The sequence below is a fragment of the Peromyscus californicus genome, unplaced genomic scaffold (assembly GCF_007827085.1).
Source record: "Peromyscus californicus insignis strain IS unplaced genomic scaffold, ASM782708v3 Scaffold_4__1_contigs__length_199733344, whole genome shotgun sequence".
Taxonomy (NCBI): Eukaryota; Metazoa; Chordata; class Mammalia; order Rodentia; family Cricetidae; genus Peromyscus; species Peromyscus californicus.
The window spans coordinates 95735592-95756610 of NW_026294562.1; the positions used below are offsets into that span (position 1 = coordinate 95735592).

General features: G+C 45.8%; 2 protein-coding genes across 5 annotated transcripts in view; both read right to left on the reverse strand.

Moving 5' to 3' along the window:
- Ppfibp2 (PPFIA binding protein 2) overlaps positions 1-15201 on the reverse strand; it is a 165516-nt gene extending 150315 nt beyond the window's left edge. Inside the window, 1 exon segment of the mRNA XM_052762533.1 lies at positions 15023-15201. The gene's annotated coding sequence lies outside the window, so the exon portion shown is untranslated.
- A 1963-nt stretch (positions 15202-17164) lies between these two features.
- The window catches only part of LOC128125217 (synaptotagmin-9), a 223787-nt gene continuing 219932 nt past the window's right edge, over positions 17165-21019 (reverse strand). For all 4 annotated transcript variants that reach the window (XM_052762378.1, XM_052762377.1, XM_052762380.1 and 1 more), the window contains one exon: positions 17165-19913. In XM_052762378.1, coding sequence (XP_052618338.1) covers positions 19123-19913 — 791 coding nt within the window. In that variant the 3' untranslated portion in view covers positions 17165-19122. The remainder of the gene's footprint in view (positions 19914-21019) is intronic.

The following is a 21019-nucleotide window of genomic DNA, read 5'->3' on the forward strand; positions in this document are numbered from 1 at the left end:
TCACCATAAACTGGACAGGCAGCTTATAAACAACACAGATTTATCTCTAATAGTCTGAAGATGGGGAGTCCGAGACAAGGGAGATTCGGTTCTGGTGAAGATTCACTTCCTGGTTCTAGCTGTGCAAGCACACAGTGTGAGGGACTGGCTTCCCAGGTCCCTTTTATAATGAACTAATTCCATTCATGAGGGCTCAGCTTCCACATCTAACCACCTCTCAGAGCCTTGCTTCATACCATTACCTCGTGAGTTAGGATTTGAAGAAATTAATATGGATGAGGAGAACATAAATGTTCAGGTCACAGTGAACTTGGATGGGCAAGTAATTAAATGCTAGCTCTGCTCAATTTTAGGTAATATGCATCAACATCTCGAGTTATTGCATACTGGGCATATTATTATACCCAATTCACACAAGGCTGGACAGTGTGATAAGAAAGAGGACAGAAGAAGTCATTCAAACTCAGTACCTGGCCCAATAGATCCACAACACCCTGCCTCACCCCACTCAAGGAGCACATCCTTACTGAATGCACTATTACAGAAGATGGATTTGGCCAAGACTATCTGTGGTCTGTTTGAGAAGTGGCCAAATACCTCCAGGCCAGCCCCAACATTAAGTGGACACTGAGAGTACCAGAGCTTAAACACAGTACATGTGTTCTGAACATTATGGTTCTCTCTAGCAGTACCACAAAAACAGCAAGACCATGCCTTCCCAAGCTAAAAGTCTCTTACAGATCATATGTCTACTCTTAGAGATCATATGTCCACTCTTACACAGTCCGGTGCTTTTTGCTCAGCCATTCACCAGAGACTTAGCAGTTAACCCTGCTGCAGGAAAGTAAGCAGGCCAAGTTTATAATGCTCAGGGGCCACTTGGGGACTGACTTGAGAGGGAAGTCACAACCACGGGAAAAGGTCTGAGAGGTACTCATTGTGGAAGCTAAAGCTGAAGCTGGGCTTTGTAGATTTTGGTGGGGAAAGGGCCATGTTCTGATCTCATTCACAGCTAGTTTAGTCTTGAAACAACAGGACCTCTGTCCTGTGCACTGGTACCAAGAGTGCCTATATCAAGTCCAGTGAAGACTTTGAGGGAAGACAGCCAAGTGGAACCAGCATCCTAAAGAAAACCCATAAATGCTCTCAGTGGATGCCATACTCTGAGGGAGACACATCAGTACCAAAGAAGAAATCAGTCCAGGAGTTAGGAAGACTTAGGAAGACATGGCACATAACAGTGATGTAATGGCATACCTTTCTCACATACCTTATGGCTCTTTTCATCAGCACCAATCCTCATTCAGTAATCATTTTATCTAAAACTGTCTTTTAAATGTAAGTAGTCCCGACACTTGAGTGTTGGACTGTGACAGCATGGCATCCCTCAACATTTTTAAAGTGCTCCAATTTGGTAGGTAGGACATGGAGGTAGAGATTCTCCCTCCCCAAGAAGTAGCTTGTTAACATGAGATCTCGAGACATTGTAGCCTAAATATTCCCAAGCCTTCTTGATCTGAACAGCCCCTGTATTTACAGTCTCCCAAGCTGATCTCAGATTTTCAGGGCTGATGGGCAGCTTTCACAGGTTCATGCAGAAGACAGCAAATAGCCTCTAGGACTAGAGCTGAGTCTCAAGCTGCAGGAGGCAGCTGGATAGAGGATGAGAACCAGGGCCCATCATCCACTCAGTGATAAGGACCAGCTGGCTCTCCAACAGACTCAGAAAGATCCCTGACTTGAATGGACAGCTCCCATCAGCCCACCTGTTCAGAGCCTGAACATGCCATGCATGGGAACAATGTTGTCCTTTCATGCAGGGATCCTAGCACCCACTCCAAACCTCTGCTTGGGCAAGTTCTGGACAAATACTTACCACATTGTATTAGCCAGTCTTCTCCACCCCCACAGCTTCACCTGGGTTACTGCCCAGGTTGTCCTGACTCTCATTTCTGACTATGGCCTTCCAGCCCACTCCAGAGCACCACTCTTGCTAAATATCCCAGGGTCCTAAAATGATGGAGTTGTTGCAAGTGATGTGACTAACAATGAAGTAGCTAAAGCTAAGATGCTTTTTGAATACACTGAGATGATCAGGATCATCATGCCCTATTTTAACATATTTTCTCGAGTGGGAGAAAAATAGAGGAATTTAGGTCAATAATTCAGAAATTACCTATAGTAGTGAGGGACTAATCGTTTCTTTATACCTAACAGCAATGTAGGGGCTGGAGAGAGGGCTCCACAGTTAAGAACACTTGTTCTGGCATAGGGCCTGTGTTTGGCTCCTAGCACCTACACATGTCCCCTATAACTCCAGTTCCAGGAGATCTGAAGGCCTCTTCTGGGTTTGGTAAGCACCAGGCACACATGTAGTACACATGCACACATGCAGGCACTTACACACACACACACACACACACACACACACACACACACACACACAGAAAAAGAAGAATAATTCTTAAAAAGGAAAGATCATCAATGTGTTAATGGTTTTGAGCTCTCCTAACTAGGATTAGAATATGCTTCATGACAATCTAGCCACATCTACCAAGTTCCTCTGAAGATTAACATGGCCAGGCACATGCTGATTTGACCATTTTCCTGACTTGTCATCATTAAGGGAAAAGTCTTCAGTATAATCAGTTGTTTAATCTGGACTCTAAAAGTGGTGCCAAGGGTAGAAACAACATGAATTTAGAAGATCAGGATGACTGAGTATAAATGTGATGCTAGTCATCAGTTAGAAAACCTTGGGAAAGTCACATGTCCTGTCAGAGTCAGTTTCCTGCAGAATTCAAGTTTGAGAGGCAGCCAATGAAGTTTAAGTAAGTACATAATCTCCACTCAACGCCTCAGGCATGGTGGGTGCTTACTAAATGATAGCGGCCCATCTTTGGTGCTCTAGTTAACCAGGTTGTCTCTTTGGTCAACCTGACCACTGGCCGTTCTCTACATTACACTCAGGCAGGGGAAGTGACCTCCTCAGCTAGAGCCCCCACTCTGCCTGCAGAGAATGGTCTGAAAATTATCAAGTGACTGAAATAATGTGGCAAGAGAGCTTAGGAATTATACTCCATCTCTATTCCTTAAAAGGTAGGAGTTTCCCCAGACCTGGTAAATAAGCTCCTACTCTGAGCCAAGCTCCCTCCCTGCCTTCTAGTCCAGGCTACCATGCCCCTCAGGCATCCACATTGCTTAACCACAGCACCCTCCATCTTGCCATCCACCACACCCCACCCAAAACCTCAGCCTACTTGTATAAGGCCCACAGCCCTTCCCTGCCTGCTCTTGGGGCTGGAACCTCACTGTGGCCCAGGCTGCATTAAGTCACATTTCTCAGTGCTGTTACTAGGGCCCTCTACACCAACCATTACCTAGGAGTCCAGGACCTCAGGTCACATTGTCCCTTTTCCCTTCTACACCTGTTATACTCTCTTGGATCCTGGGAGGCTAATGCCTCAGACCACATGCCATGGCTCTCCATGTCCTAGAATGTCATGTTTTTACAATCTTCACATAGGACCTCCAAGTCTGAAGAAGCATTCAAAACCTAGTTGTGGTAAGGCTAAGGGTGGTATAAGCAGAGAATATACATGGTACTTAGGTCTTGGGGATCCTGGCTGCAAAGAGTAAGCCTACAAGGCATTTCCTCAGAGGATTTCCACTCTCCTGATCCATTAGCCTGTGACTTGACAGAGAGAATCTTGATGACTGCCCTTCTCTAGCCTCTTGCCCTTGGTAGACCCTACATTCCTTGCTAGTTGTCTTTGCTCAGACATTCCCATCCCTAGAAGAGATAAGCCCAGCTTATTTTGGTTTAGAATTGAAACCCACCCCCCACCTCCCATCCCATTGCACAGTCCCAGATTCTTGTTTTATGGGACAGAGTCTCCCTCTGTAGCCCAGGCTGGCCTAGAACTCACTCCGGAGGCCAAGCTGGTGAGGCAGGAGGCCACTCACGGTGATCCTCCTGCCTCAGCTTCCTGAGTGCTGGGATTACAGGCACAAACCACCATGCCCAGCTTCTCTGTTCCACTTTTAGCAATGGAAGGTTTCCTCCTTATTTCTTGAACCCAGTTTTCTCAATTATGCCTGCTGTTCTCTTATCTCAGGGCATCTGATTGACCAAGAACCCCTGTATTCTCTCTTCCCTCACACTGAACCCTCTAGCTGCCCAGTAGATACAAGTCTTATTTTACTGACAACCCAGCAGATCAATCCATCATTCCTACTCTTCAAAATCCCAAGACCACTTTGGTTAATCCCACAATGCCTTTAGCAGACTCTGCCTCTCCTCTTACTTTATCTACTGCTTCCTAATGGATACTCATCAGACAATGTCCTTGCAGAGAGATTCTAACACATGCTCTAAGATAGCTTCTGGGTCTAGAGATAAGCTTGACTTACCCAGAATTTTGTTATTTGTAGTATTGTCTAATGTAACCCAGGTTGGCCTGGAGCAAGTTACGGTGAGGATAAGTATGAAGTTCTTATCCTCCTGCCTCCACCTCTGGAGTGGTTAGGATTACAGACTTGTGTACCTCAACCACCCCATCTTAGGTAAGGTTGAAGACTGAACCCAGGAATTCTGGTATGCCATGCCAACCCTCTACCCACCAACCCTCTACCCACTAAATTGTATCACCAGCACTTACCTGGAATTTCTTGCGTCATTTCGAACTATACCTGCCTCCTCTTTAGTTTCCTTTACCCTCACTACCCAGAGCCCCTAAATCTACCCTAACAGAAGCACAGAATACAGTAACTGCCTCATTCACATGTGTCTCATTCCTATGCTTTCCTGTCTCTTCTCAAGTCTTGCATAACAAGAGCACTAATTTTACATCATTTGGGGTCCCTCCCCTGACTTGTCTCAATGTGACAAGTCTAGGTAAATTCAAGGAAAGGTCCCCTCTATTTCTATTTCTTTGTTTTGTTTTGTTCTGTTTTTCGACACAAGGTTTCTCCATGTAGTTTTGCTGCCTGTCCTGGAACTCACTCTGCAGACCAGGCTGGCCTCAAACTCTCAGAGATCCGCCTGGCTCTGCCTTCCGAGTGCTGGGATTAAAGGCGTGCACCACTGCCACCCGGCTCCCTCTATTTCTATTAATGAAGCCAAGCTAAGCAAATTTACATGGGCTTTCCCACCTGGACAGTGAAGAAACACACACATCGATTCCAGGAGCCTTAGGACAGGACTTTGCCCAGCCCAGCCGCATCTTACTGAGCTGGGCTCCTCGTGCTTCCCTCGTCTGGTTTGCTGATGACCGGCCACCTGAGACGGACCTGCGACAGTCCCCACTGTGCACTTGTCCCCTGCACTATGGCTGTCCTTTCTATGTCACATCTGCTACTTTCCTCTTCAAAGTTCAGGACAAGGAGGGAGACTGCAACGTTACTTCATGTGCACCGCTCCTTCTCACAAAATGCTTTTCTCAGGCTTCTTGAGAAAGGAGAAATAATGACAATACCATTTCCTGACTGCCTATACCATGCCAAGCACTCTAGCCAGCAATGACTGCACCATCTCATTTAATCTTCACAACAATCAAATGAAGTGGCCCTCTATTACTGTTAAGCCAAATGAGAAACTTAAAAACTCAGAAAAGTAAGCAGACTTGCTCAAAGTGGCAGCTTTGAACCTATGTAGCACAGGCGCTTGAATGGAGGACCGTTTGATTCAAAGTCACATCCTAGAACTGCCAAGGTCCTTAAGACGGGGGGAGACCAAGCCTTCATGATGGAGAAAACCAGCTGCCTGCTATAATGGACTGAGGGGGTGGGGAGAGCAGGAGGAGTCGGTTTCCTCCTTTGCAGAAGCAGGACAATAATCTGTGCCCCAGGCACTGTCTGCACCAGTGAGCTGGCACAATGAAAACCTAGACAGACACACAGGGATGTTGTTGCTGTTACCAGGTAAGCAATGCTGCATCAAAGAACCAGATGTCTTGGCGGGGTGCAGGAAGAGCTTATGTAATAAAACCTTTTCATGACATCCAGTCAAGATCAGGTGTCAGAGCCAAGAACTATTCCTTCGCTCTGGTAAAATGCTGAATGAGCAGAATTTGCCATTTCCTCCTGAAATCACAATTTAACTTCTCTCCTCTAGGCATGCCAATCCACTCTCCCCTTTCTCCCTTCCCCCTTGCTGCTGCTATCACTCACAGAATTCAGGGTATAGGATAAGTTTGATGCCACACACCCCAGCAGGTCTGAGGCAGTCCCACCATGCTAGGCATGGTGGTGGACTTGTAATCCCAAAGCTAGGAAGCAGAGACAAAAGGATTTCTGGGGCTTGCTAGCCAGCTAGCCAGGCCTAAGCAGTGCAAGAGACCCAGGGAGAGACAAAGTGCTAGTATTAAAGGTGTGTGCCACTATGCCTGACAAGAAAAACAAAGTGGACAGATAGCTCCTAAGGAAAGAAACTCAAGGCTGATCTCTGGCCCCTACATCCACCTGCACATACATGGCCCCACATGAACATACAGAGAGACAAATTATTCATGTTGCAATATATAAAATTAAATCTAGTACTCAAGAACCTTAAAAAATCTGTTTCCCAGAGACAGGAGCACTAGATCACAAAATTCTGAGTTGGAATCCCAGCATGGGGGTGTTTCCCACAAAACTAAATAACACTACCTCTGCTTCATGAGATAAGCCCTCTGTCAAACATATCAAATGGGTAATTCCATTCTAGCTCCTCTGGAGGAGTCTTTTTGTTATGCATGGCTGTACCTCAGTTGCCTCCAGGAAGCAGTCCAGTTCTGAGAGATACTCATGAAAAAGCCTCTTTGGTTTAAGGGAAATTCAGTCTTCTGTTAGAGGATAGAGCTGCTGGGAGGAGTCGTCCTATACACAGACAAGAAACAGAAGTCTTCTTGGTTTGAGTTGTGGTTCTTTCCTGTTTCCTGTCCTTTCTTTCCTTCTAGGGTCCTATACTACTCTCCTCCACAACACACACACACACACACACACACACACACACAATCAACTAAGGAGTTGCTTTTATCAGGCAACCCCGTGTCTTTCTACCAAAAGCAGGCTGGAGACATTTGTTAAGAAGGCCTCTTGAGACTAGGTAACAAAGGGAACTCAAGGGGGGATGCCCAGATCTCCCTGGGAAAGGCAAATAGAAGAGATTTTATGAAGTGGACTGAGGGCAAGTAGGGATGGGAACATGAACAATCGGTTTGAGAGGGGAAGTACTAAAAGAGACTGGAAAGGGTGAGCATTTCGGAGTCGGGTAGAAACCTGGCACACTCTAGCTAAGAGTCCTAGCAATAGTGAATCCATAGCCTGAACTGGTCATCGCCTGTGCCCAGGCAAGACTTCCAGTGGAGGGACTGGGACACCAACCCAGCCACATAACCCTCAACCTATAGTCTGTCCTGCCTATGGGACATGCTGGGGTAAGGGTGGCTTAGCGATTAAGGGTGTGGCCAACCAATGAATGGTCTAGCCTAAGACCCATACCACAAGAGTAAGTCCACCCCTGACACTGCCTGGAGAGCCAGGACCTACAGGCTGGATGACCCAGAGACCTAGGATAGAACCAAACACAACTGGAGAAAAAAAATGTCAATGTAATGATGCCTAACGATATTCTGCTATACTCTTAGATTGGTGCCTAGCCCAAATGTCATCAGAGAGGCTTCATCTAGCAACTGATGGAAACAGAAACAGAGACCCTCAGCCAGACATTACGCTGAGATGGAGGAATCCTGCTGAAGAGAGGGAGGAAGGATTGTAGGAACCAGAGGGGTCAAAGACATCACAAGAAAACCCACAGAATCAACTAACCTGGGCTCAAAGGAGCTCATAGAGTCTGAATCCTCAACCAGGGTGCCTGCATGGACTGATGTAAGCCCTCTGCATATATAGGACAGTTATGAGCTTGCTTAACTGGTGGGATTCCTAACAGTGGGAGCAGGGGCTGTCTCTGACTCTTTTGCTGGCTTTTTGGACCCTATTCCTCATACTGGGCCACCTTGCCCAGCCTTAATACAAGGGAAGGAGCTTATGCTTACTCTTAATGCAACGTGATATGCCATGTTTTATTGATATCCATAGGAGGCCTGCCCTTTCCTGAACAGAAATGGAGAAAGAACAGATGGGGGGGAGGGGCAGACAGAGGTGGAGCAGACTGGGGGCAGAGGGAAGGATTGGAAGGAGAGGAGGGAGGTAAACTGGTTGGGATGTAAAATTATTTAATTAATTAATGTCAAAATCATGATTTAAAAAAAGGACTTTTGGAGGAGAAGAGATGACTCGGCAGTCAAGAGCACACACTGTTCTTGCAGAAGACCTAAGTTCGATTCCCAGAACCCATGCCGGTGCACTCATAACCGTCACTCACTCTAGCTCCAGGGGAACCTGACATCTATGACTTCTAAGGGTACTTACACTCATGTGCACATACCTACATGAACAAACATAATTTAAAAAAACAAAAATAAAATACTGAAGAGGAAGGAGACGACGATGATTTCTTGGGACACCTGATGCAGTCACAGGAGCAGCCCTCCTGCTCAGAGGTCCTTGCCCAGTCTGAGATGCCCAGCTGCATCTGATTGGCACAGTCCATAGTGCACTGTGAAATTACATCTTCATCCTGGAGAGTGAGAGAGGCTTTTTAACCATTCTTGCTAAACACTCTCAGGCAGTCAACAGGGCTGTGAGCATCCCCATGAAGGCAAAGAAATCCCAGGATTTAGATAACTGCCCTTCCTTTTAGAGTCTTTATCTCTGGGAGGAGACAGTTACACTCAGAGGAGCCCAGGGGACTGGAGAGATGACTCAGAGATTAAGAGCACTGGCTGGTATTCCAAAGGTCCTGAGTTCAATTCCCAGCAATCACATGGTGGCTCACAACCATCTATAATGAGGTCTGGTGTCCTCTTCTGGCATGCAGACAGAACACTGTATACATAATTAATTAAAAGAGAGAGAGACACACACACACATACACTGAGGCAGGTGGATTGGTAGGTCCATACATACCAAGATCCAGCCACGATAGATAGATAGATAGATAGATAGATAGATAGATAGATAGATAGATAGAAAGAAAAAGAGGAGCCCCTTGGGAATTCCACAACAGGGGAGAGGCCAAGCATTCCAAAGTCACCAGGATTAACTAATCTTTGTTAATGGCTTCTCCTCCCACCTTACATCTGCATAAGTCATTCCTAAGCCTTGGGCAACCCAAGTCTGCTATCTATGACTATCCCTGCTACATTACCATGGGTGAGCAGGCTCAAGCACATATTTAAGTCTCATTAGATGACAGGACAAGGAGACTAACTCAACCTCAGAACAAGTGGAGGTAGAAACAAGCAAGAAAAAGCCAGGAAGGCTAGACAAGTTCACCTTCAAAGTAAACTCCCAGCACAGCTGAATTACTGTTTGGGTTTGCCAGCTACCACATTCCGATTGTGTCCCATACCATTAGCCTACCTACCTCTGCCCTAGCAGATGGAAGTGACCTCTACCTTGAGGTCCACGACAAAGGCAAGACTGTCCTGGGAAGCCAGCAGCTGGGAAGCCTGGCTCATTAGAGAAGTGTAGAAGGGATAGGTGAGGAGGAGGGAATTGTGGCCCCAGAGCCACTGAGTCTCTCCCAGACACCTCCTCCCATCCATCACTCAATCATCAGAAATCACTGCCCTTCTGAGGGCAGGAAGTCCTTAGGACTGGTTTGCTGTCCCCAGCTAGCTTTCATTCCCAGCACCTTCCTCTCCTTTCTCTCATCTATTCATCACTACAACAGTAGCAACATCTTATGGAATGTTCAATGTGTCCCCTAAGTTTGTCTGGGAAAGAAGAGAGTGTTATGTCCTTAGAATACACATTTCCAGTGAATTGGTAAATTGATTAATGGTTACACTCCCAGAAAAACCTGAATATGCACATAGCAGCAGCATATACAGAATAGAGTTCTTCTGATACCATAAAAAGCACTTCTCTACTCAATATGCTAGAAGCCAGGAAGCTAGGAAGCCTGGATCTGCAACTAAGAACGGGGTGACTTTGAGAACACTGCTTTGGGCTTTGCCATCCTCTTCTGGTTTTAAAATGTGTTACCAACCTCTTTCCCTTCTCTCTTCTAAGTTAGAAGGTCCTCCGTGGTCCCATATCTATTCACAATCACGTCATTCTCTGCCAGTCAGTGTCCAGTATGACTCTTTTCTCTCCCTCAAATCCAATCAGTCATTTCTTGGCAAGCTCACTTCTCCATTGCTATTGTCACTGCCTTGATTCAGGACCCAAGATTTTTCTATGGTTTTAACTTGTAAGTAGTCCCACAAATCTACTCTTCACAGCCCAGAACCCTCCTGAAGACAAACTTGCACAGAGCCTTTTCCATATTACTCATAGCTTTCAATGTCATCAGTTCAAAGAAAACAAATTTTAGATGACTTTTATCATGCTGCTAAGTACCAGAGATTCTAAGTGTGTGTGTATATTATCACACAGGTCAAACTTTGAATTCTTTAACTCCAACCTTCAGGGCCTTCCACCATCTTCTCCCTTTCCAAACTCCAGCCTTTCCTCTCCAAATGTCTCCATTGATGTAGAGCCATTTCTACAGAATTAAAACATTTCCTCCTGGAGAATGCAGGGAGACTCATACAAATCAGGAAGCTAGTGAAACTTACCTAGGGGGAACCTGGGAGTCTCAGTTGGGAAAGTTACAGGATGAATAAGACCTCCCTACCCCTCACCCCCACCCCCAACTCTACCCCTCACCCCCAGTTATAAAATCGGTAAATAACTGTTGGAGACAAGAGACTATCTACTTGTGCTGCCTGCAAGTCAAGCAAGTGGAGCAACTTCACTCCAGGGGTGAAGCCTTTCTGCGTTCTCACCCACACTAAGGGATGAAGCTGCCCTAAAGTCACCCACACTCTTGTCAATAACTCCTCATAAACCATTGGTTCACCAGGCTAGGCTTGGGTGGAATCATTTCATTAGTGTGTCATCAGCATCTTATCTGGGTTGAACAGACATCTGTTCATGTCTCCCCAGGAAAGTCATACAACACCCCACCACACCCCATATTCTAGCCATTGAGCCATTCTTCCTTGAGCCTGCCCTTCCTGTCTTTTAACTTTTGCTCCCATTCCTTCCCTTCTCGCTCACAAAACAACCTGTTCCTTTCCCTCTTTACAGAAGCAAAACCCGCCAGGCAACACAGGACCCACGCACATGGGAAACTCTCTCTGATAACTGTTAAGTACTGAGCCTCACACAAAAGCTAGAGCAGCTCAGAGTATGGACAGAGAGGTGGAGGGAACACAGCAGAGAGCAGTTTCTACTGTAATTCATATAGGATACTAGTGGAAAGAGTGGAAGGACTTGAGAGTGAGGGGCTTTCTAGGGTTCTCACACATGTTACAGAGCAGAGACAACAGGTACCTCCAGGAAGAGGAAACTGTCACATCTTGCATAAGGGTTTAGTCAATGTTTGAACACTGCATCTCTTCTGTTTGTATTCGCTCTCCTCATATTTTGCATTAAGGGGTCCACCAGGAGATTTTAAGCAGAGAAGGATCATGAACAGATTTGTACTTCAGACTCATGGCCAAGCAAAAAGCAATGTCCAAAGATTATAATCCAAGAAGCATACATTCCTCAGACAGAGAAGCACAAAAGGATGGGGACAGTCTAGCTCCTCAGTTTGGGGAAACAGTGGAGATGGAGTGAGAAAACAAATTAGCCTAAAAGTTCACAAGGATATTATAGTTTATCTTTTCAGAAAGGCAGTCTTATCCTACCTGTGTCGACAGGTGTGTTACAGACATGTACAGATGAGTACAAGATTACTATATAACATGGGAGTTAAGAAAAGGCATCAAACGCAATGAGTGCTTAGCTCTCATGTGCATACATGTGCACAGGGACACAGGGAGGAAATGAAAGCAAGAATTACCAAGGAGCACCAGACCAATGATGTTAAGGCCCAGAGACATTTTCATTTTGCTGCAGACAAAGCTCAGAGTCCCAATGCCTCAGGAAGTCTGAGGCCTTCTGGAGATCTCAGCAGGAAGCTCACCTGGTTGCTTTAGGGGAGGTATCTCCTCCTGTAAGGCTTTTTATCACAAGTATCAGAGATAATAACAGTCCCTGGGGGAGAGCCACTAACAGACTGCCCTTTAAGATTTTATAAAGAAACAAAGCTCACCTCTCCTAGACTCCAAAAATAAACACACACAGGTGCCTTCAAGGACAAACAAAACAAGATACTGGGATAGCAAAGGGCAAAGGAAGTGGAACTTCTCCGAGGAAGGAGGAAGCAAGAAGCAAGGAAAATAGTGACTCAGGAGAAGCCAAGCCCAGAGCTTTAGTTGTAGTTTGGGTGCAGTTGGGCACATTGAGGGACGACTGTCATGTCTTACATGGCGGCGGACAATCTGTAGGGCTTAATAAATGTTTAAAAGTGTAGGCCGGGCAGTGGTGGCGCACGCCTTTAATCCCAGCACTCGGGAGGCAGAGCCAGGCGGATCTCTGTGAGTTCGAGGCCAGCCTGGACTACCAAGTGAGTCCCAGGAAAGGCGCAAAGCTACACAGAGAAACCCTGTCTCGAAAAACCAAAAAAAAAAAAAAAAAAAAAAAAAAGAGTCACCTATTGTGCTTGCATTCATTCTTCCCCTCATATGTTTTCCTAGGAGCTCAACAAGGGGATTTGAAACAGGAACAAATCATGATTACATTTGTAATTCAGGAGAAAAAAAAAGACCTTACGGACAAGTACAAATGAGCTGCTGACCATTATCGTCTGAGCAACACACCAATCCTTGCATCCAAAATTGAAGTAGAATTCTCCAAGAATTGTTCCTTTTCCTAGTGTCTAATTCTGCCGAATCAATATGATTGGGGCATACTGGGCTGATACCTCCCATTCCTTGGCCCTGGTCCTAAAGACTCAGTACTTCTAGGGTCTCTTCTGTCGGCTCACACTTCACTCTCATCACATTGACCTGAGTTGGCCTGCTAGTCTCCTAACTGGTCTCCCAGCTGGGGTCCTCCAAGCACTACCAAGTCCCGAGGCTTATCCCACCTGGCAGTTACTAGGGAACTCGGTAAAAATGCCTTGGGCCTACTTAACCAGAATAATTCGGAAAAACTCCCCCAGGCAGGGGTTTGTAGATCACTACTTTGAATTCTTGATACAGCCAGGAGAGAGATAGGTTAGACATGCAGGAAGTCAGGCTCTACCCCTGACCCACATTTGAAGAGCACTGCGTGATTCTCAGGCTTGTGTTTGAAGAGTGATGCTCTACAGTGTCACCTGACCACTCACTCCACAAATGTTTACTGGATTTGTTAGTCTGGGAGTTGGGAAGGTCAAGGGTCAAGGCCTCTAACTTTGATAAGCTCAGCTGACCACAAGTCAGTCTTTCCTTAACATCCCATTCGTTGATGCCCATGGCCTCCCACCTGCCTCAGGCGCCAGCTGGGATATCAGTTTTGTTTGTTTGTTATTTTGTTTGTTTGTTGTTGCTTTGTCTACCACTCAGGCCAGGAACCAAGAATGACCAGTAGCTACTTCTTGGAGCCAGACTGAGTTTGCCTTATAAGCCTTTCCGTGGCCAGGCCACCCGATACTTTCCTGTGAGGCACCTCACATAGATTGATCCTTCTTAAAACTATCCTAGATTTTCCTATTTCTGATGAAAAAAACTAGGATTTCTGCAAGTTTGTTCCCGCCTTCTCCTGCCACTCTTACATGTATTGCTTACATTATCCACTTACTCTTAAAATCATAGTACATCTGCCTTAGTTACCACAACACACATGGTAGCATTGAGCCTGTCTCAACCAGAAGCAATAAACTAAAATTGGCACATCATCAAATATCAAAGTAATACCACTAATATATTATGTGAGGGCTGGGAGGTGTTGCTCAGTGGTAGAGCATTTGCTTTACTGGCATTCACAAGGTCCTAAATTAGTTCACCAGTGCCCATTACCACTAACATTAAATAAAATCCCAAATAAAAATAACAGCAAAAGACTTAACAATATTCCACTTTAAAGTCATTTAAATATGAATGTAAATAGAATATGAATGGGCTGGTTCTCCCAAAGTGAAGAAAGAAATAATTCCTAATCAGATAACATTTTTGATATACCAATAGTAATCCAGGACAAAAGGTAATTAGGTCTGTGGTTGACTTCCTTCCTGTAGTTGTTCATTTAACTTCACAAAATACATGTTAATCTTATAAAAACTTCAATATGTAATATAATCAATTCAGGACCAAGAGAGATGAAGACAGATAATTAGCCCAAAATATGGAAGAGGAAGACTGATCCATATCAAATATCTCAATGCTCTGAAAGAGTTGAATACCTATTTGAATCTTACTTGAACCTTAAAAGTGCTTGTCTTTAAACATACAAACTTATTTTCATCGGAAGGAAAACTACGGGTCTGGAGTCGAGATGGAAGGAGGGAGGAGGACCCACTTTTTAAAATGTAAGTATCTTGACATCCCAATCCCGTTCTACAACGATTCCCTGCCTTGAGCCTTTGGGAAGCACGTTGAATTTAGCAATTAGTGTACACAACTGCTCCTGGCCAAGGCGCTGAGGACCAAGGCTCTATAGAACAGAGAGATTAACCTGGGTGAACCGTCCTCAACTTCCTCACCACCTTGGGCTTTCCATCTGACGCCACTGCTGCTCTCATGGGGCACCAAGCTGGTATATAATCGCCCGGAACTCTGGGATATCTGAGCACCCCATTATCCCGGGACCACCCTAGCACCTGTAGAAGCGCGAGGCTGGTGGCACATTGGGAGCAGAGTGCGGTGGGAAACTCATGCATATCCACAGGAGTTATACCCTTCTCCCAGTCTCCCAGCCAAATAAGCGGATCCCCCAAAGTCTTGAAAACGTTCGGAGATCTAAAGGCCCACGAACCCCAAAACTACTCATGTGTCTCCTATATCTAGGGGCGCTCAGTTCCCGGGATAGCGGTGATCCGGGGCCAGAAGAGCTCACTGACCTGGATGCCTGAGCGCAGCTTCTCTCCCGGAGGCTCAGGTGTGCGGGTCGCTTCCGTGTCCCCCTCACCTTCCAGAACATAAGAGCCGAGAACTCAGCGACAGGCCACTAGCCTTGGGACCAACTGCCAACCAACCAGCCGACCCGCCAGCACCGACCCGGTACAGCGCACACGTGACGGAGGCGGGGCCCCGGAGAGGCTCGTCCCGGAGTGTGGCTCTTTGGCTGCTGGGGCCTTCCCCTAGGACCGCCCCTCTGTCACCCCTCCTCCCTCTCCCGCTGTGGCCCGCTGGGACCCAAGAGCCACAGTTCCAGTTCCACTTGCCTGGTGAGCCCCGCCCCCAGGCAGCGCTCCGCGTGCGGGTCTCAAGCTCCACCCCTCCCATGAGACCACGCCCCTCCCTGCGTCCTACCCACTGTTTGCACCTCGGACTCTCGCACTCTTCCGGCGCAGGGCGGCCCCTAGGCATTTCTCTTGTGTCCCACCGTACTCAGGCCTCCTGAGCTTCTGCAGTCTGTCACTATTGCTACCGGGACGTGGAAAATGACAGCGTGGAAGCAGGATACTTGTGCGGAGAATTGCAGAGAGGAGCACCGAAAACCACACACATACACCCACACACACCCCGAGCCGTGTGTGATCCCATTGAGATTGAGGGTGGCTTAAGGGCTGCATCATTCCTTGTTTCAGACTAGACCACCCTCATTTTGGCGGGCTCCGCTTCACCCTAAGGTCTGACTGCGCTCCAACCCCCGCGACCTCTCGTGACCTCTAGTGGCTGACAACGTACGAAAAGCTCTGGTGCCCTGCCTTGTGAATAACACTTCCTGTGTCCAGAGAGGTCAGGTACAAGTAAGCCAAAGAAAACTGTGGCGGTGTCTGCCCATAGGGGCTGGATTTTCAAATCCCAAAGGACTGTGCCCTGGAGACCGAGTCCCAGCACCTACTTCCAGTGTGCAGGTCTGCATCATAGGTGCTTGCCCTACTGGGGCCTCCAAGGGCCGGCTGCTCAGTTTAGCTGCTTAAAATCCCCAGGACCTCAGATGACAGTGACACCAGGGACTCTGGCAGGAGTTACTACTAAACTGGACTTCAGTTGCTTACACTCGAGTCTTGACAGATACTACAGGACACGACTTTTTTTTTTTTTTTTCAAATCCTGGTAGTCTAAAATTACTGGGGTGGCCAGAGGATTGCACGTGTGAACAGAACATAAGCACTCTGGCAAACAGGTGATTGAGCACTGCTGGGACCTAGCCAGCAGCAGAGCAAAGGCAAAGCCAGCATCGAAAAGCTGAGGCCCATGAGACTTGTGTCACAGCAGGACACCCTTTGGTTTTTTCACTTCCTTAAAATAGCGGAGAGGCCTTTGGAGCCAGAGCCTGTGCAGTTCACATGAGTTCCTGTGCGTTAGTGGGCAGTTCCAAATCCCACTGGACCTAGGGGTGCCCAGTTTCTTGCCCAGGCCCCCAGAAACCGCTAGTATTTTCTCAGAAGTATACAATTATTTTGCAAAATGTTGTATGAAATTGGCTTTCTCAAGCTTATGTGCAGTTTGGGAAGGAGCTTTAAAAATACAGATGCTTTCCTCCCACTCCAGAGGGTCTGATTCAACAGTATTGGAGAGTATAGCCTGAATATTGGAATTCTTAAAGCTCCTCAGGTGATTCTTATGTACTACAATATAATAACCATTGATGTGGGTCATGGAGACATCATCAATCCTCATTTAAAATCCAGCCAGACTAGAGCTGAAAAGCAGACATGTGAAAGATACCGAAGCAGATGTCCCATGACCTGCATGCTGTTAGGAAACGTAGCAATGAACAGGTTCTTCCTGAAGAACATTTCTTCACCTAAAAGAGATATTCTACCTGTGGGGGTTCTGTGTACCAGGGTGAGCAGTTTGGGAGTATATAGGTGTATCCTGCAGAGTTTTCCATTCCAAGCACTTCCCAGATAGAAGCCAGACAGCACACTACAAGCAAACTATTCTCCTGACTTCAAAGGAGCCATGTATACAGGACTCACTCCTTTGATAATGCTCCTGCACCCTTCAATGTGAGTAGGTCACTTTCTTTGTCAGAAAGGTAGGTAATGTACTTTACCCATAGAGCAGGTATTGATTCCTGGATTCATGGAGCAGTTACATCATGTTTATTCATTCATTATTCTGTAAAAGGTTTGGGCTCTTGGGGCCATTTCATCAGAACTGTGGGTCATTCCTTTCTGCCAAAGATTTACTCAGATGATATATGGTGGTGGTAGGGATTTCTCTTCACTGCCTGTGGTCCCAGCCTGGACTTGGCAAAGACAGATTAACAGCTGCAAGGATACAAAGCAAGCCTTCTCATGTGACCAACCTGGAAAGGCAGGGACCTCAGCACATGACTGAGGCTGGCACTGCAGTCTCACTTGTGACCTGGACTCAGCCAAATGGGACACACATGTGAGAAACACTTTGCAGATGTCCCTCTCAACTACCCTCTGTAATGCCCCGCAAGCCTGCTGTGGCAAAGCTGCTTGTCTGCTACCTGGCTTCCATCCAGACTAGTGTATTTACCAAGGGCCTTCGTGTGTTAGGGAATGTTTACAGTAAGCCCAACACAGATAATATTGGAAAGCTTTCGTGCTGGGGGGATATAGGCAAATATAATCTGATGAGGTTATTTGCTTAATATCACTTTTATTATATTTAAATCAAGAAGAAAGAATCAGGCAACAGAAAGACAAGATGAGGCTAGAGTTTTGTCCTTACCCTTGGGCTGGTTTTCTGGAGAAAGCTGATTTTGAAAGACCTACAAGAAGACCTTGTGCAGACATGAGAACTGCCTAAGGGCAAACTATTATTTTTAGGCTGAACTGGTGGACATAATGATTAAGGATAGGTGGGCAAAAGTATATAATTGATACTTCCTTCCTTGGATGATGGAATGACTATGATATTTGTGATCTTTTCTAGCTCTTTCATTTTGTAGTTTCTCTGGCTTAGCGACTATAAAGATTTGTATGTACCTACAAAGGTAAAAAGAGAATTAAACAATGTTAAAAGGCCTTGTAACTAGGAAGTAACATCCAACTATTCATGCTTTTATTTTGTTACTGTATCCACTTGGCTTAGCAAAGGGCAAGGCTAGAGGAAATAAAAATTAAACATCAACAAGAAATAGTGCTTCCTGAGTGTTATGGTCTCAATGTGAAATGTGCCGAATAGGCTCGTGTGCTTGAACATTTGGTTCCCAGCTGGGTGCAGGCCTTGAAGTGAGACCTAACTTGAGGAGGTGAGTTACTATAAGGGTAAGCCTTGAGGTTTCTTAGTGCAGCCTCACTTCTGGTCTGCTCCTTGCTTCTGGATTGCAGATGTAATATGAACAGCTGTCTCATGCCACCGCTACCACCCTTTCACTACTACCATGATGGACTATATCCATTTTTTTTTTAAGATAAGGTTTCACTCTTGTAGCCTTGGTTGGCCTGGAACTTACAATGTAGATCAGGTTAATCTTTAACTCACAGAGATCCACCTGCCTCTGCTTCCTGAGCACTGGGACTGAAGGCATGCACCACTGTGCCTGGCTCCTCTTAAAACTATATGCCAGCACAAACCTTTTTTCTCTTAAGTTGTCTCTTGCTAGGTATTTGATCATAGCAACAAGAAAAGTAACTAATAAAGTTGGTCAATGAAAAATTATTTATAAGCATTTGAAAAAGAGGACAGAGTCTGAGTGAAAGCCAAAGAAGAAATCAGTGAGTATCAGAGGTGGCAATATCCTAATTGCTGTAAGAGGAATAAAGTCAGAGAAAATGCTGGAATAAGGAAAGATTGGGACTAAGATCAGATGGAGGAGGCCTTAAGCCCCATCAGATTTGGATGAAGATGGGGTATTGGTCAAAACTTTGGAACGATGGCCTCATCTATGCTCTCAAATGATACCTAAGGCAATGACATTTGGGAAAGGAATATTATGTATTTAAACTTTTACATTCTATTTTTGTGTGCATCTAGAGGGGTACTACACTGTAAAGAGGCTGTGTGTGACCTCAGTGTTCTGGAAAACCACTACCCAAGCCACACAACTCCCCCTCCAAGCTGCCGTCCATTACTCCAGAGGCAGCCTTTTCTTTGTCTGGAGTTTGTAAATGATCTGATTGCCATCATTCCAGGCATACAGCTGCTTATCTCTAGGGTTGTAATGGATCATGGAGTGACTTCTAGGCCTCCTGGGGAAGAACAAATTGGGCAGATGCTCTTCCCTAACAGTGCCCAGTGGATCATAGACACAGGTGATACGATGAGGGCCCTGGCCACCGGAACTGTAGACCACATAGAGGACCCCACATAGGAGGAATGAAGCTTCAGCATCCTGGCTTCTACACGGTGTGTCCCATGAATGCTCTACCCCCAAAGTGTCTGGCTCAATTTTCGTGAGAACCAAATGGCCTTGGATACCCGGTCCTGAGTGGATGGCCCAGAGCCCATGTTCATCCACAGCAAGGTCAATGTAAGTGGACAGGGAGTGTTGATAGATGGGTGCTCGGCCTGCCCCTCCTGGGAGAAGCATTCGATCCTCCACAGTCTTCTTCTGCAGATTGTATTTAATTATCTCATTAGAAGTTCCTTGATTGTGAAAAAATAGAAAGTTTTTGTAGATCACTTGCCCTGATCCCTGCCAGGAAAGTGGTAAGATTAGCTTCCGGGGGCCAGGCTTGCTGCTATCTTCCATGAATGCCCGCAAGTTTGCAAATTCCCAAACTGTGTTGTGTCTAGATCCAATTAATAAATACACTTTTGCAGAGTTACCACCAGCATCTTTCATCCAAGAGCCATCTGGGTCCATGGTCTTCTTCACTATTTTCAGAGACTTTATACTCATCAGCATGTTGTCACAGCCTAGCCAGACAGGAGAAAAAGAACAGATTATTCACGAACACAAGCTGTCTTCTTTCTAGAAGACTTACCACACCTAAAGAACACTGCTTCCCTTCAGATCTAATACCAGTAGAGAATATCTTCCCATCTCTGCTATGATACCATGGTCTATGACAGAAGAGTTTCACTCAGAAAATCCTAGAGCAAAAATGGAACACAGGCCTGAACTCTTTTGGAGAAATAAACACAGACATGAACTTTATCCATTACCTGTCCCTTAATTGTAGAATTTTCTTAGAAGAAGCTGTGTTCTTTCTCCTTTCCATGAGTAATATAATCACTGTATTTTGATCACATTCTATCCTAGCTTCTAGATGCCTCAATCATCTCATAATCTTTAACTTTTTCTTCATAACTAGCCCCTTAGTCTTAACTTATATTTATCTTGCTTATTACTATTTTTAAATCTCATGATCAGGCATGGTGTGTATGCTCAGCACTCTGGAGGCAGAGGCAGGCAGCTCTCTGTGTCTCTGAGACCAGCTTAGTCTTTATAGCAGTTCCAGGCCAGCCAGGGCTACATAATAAGATCCTGTCTTAATAATAAACAAATATCTCCAACTAGTTAACCTCTGGATACCTTGTTATCTTTCCCACCATCTCATCCTCAGCTTCTCCTACAGAACAGTCTGTATTTTTCCTATTTACTTTCTCACTCCCACTCTCACTGAACAACATAATCTGTTCTTGATAATGCTACCAGGGAGCTCCTAAACGAAAATCCCTGCACTCTTTTATGTGGGTGTGTTACTTCATCTTCTGCAGTATGACAGCATTGATCAGTTCCTCCTCCTTGAAGATGCCTTCTCCCCCATCTCTGTTTCTGTGTGGTTCTCCAGTTTCTCCTCTGACAGTGTGGCAGAGATCATGATCTGTGCTCCTCCAATTCTATTGCAGTTCACTCTTTCTCATTGCATGTGGAACTACACTTCATAGTCTCCTTTGTGGTTAAGCTGCATGCACTGACTTGTTTTTGCCTGGTGGGATATAGACAGGAGTGGTATAAGCTTCTTCCACCTGGCCTTTAAGTGTGTCATCTTCCAGATGACCTTAGCCCCTTGGAATCA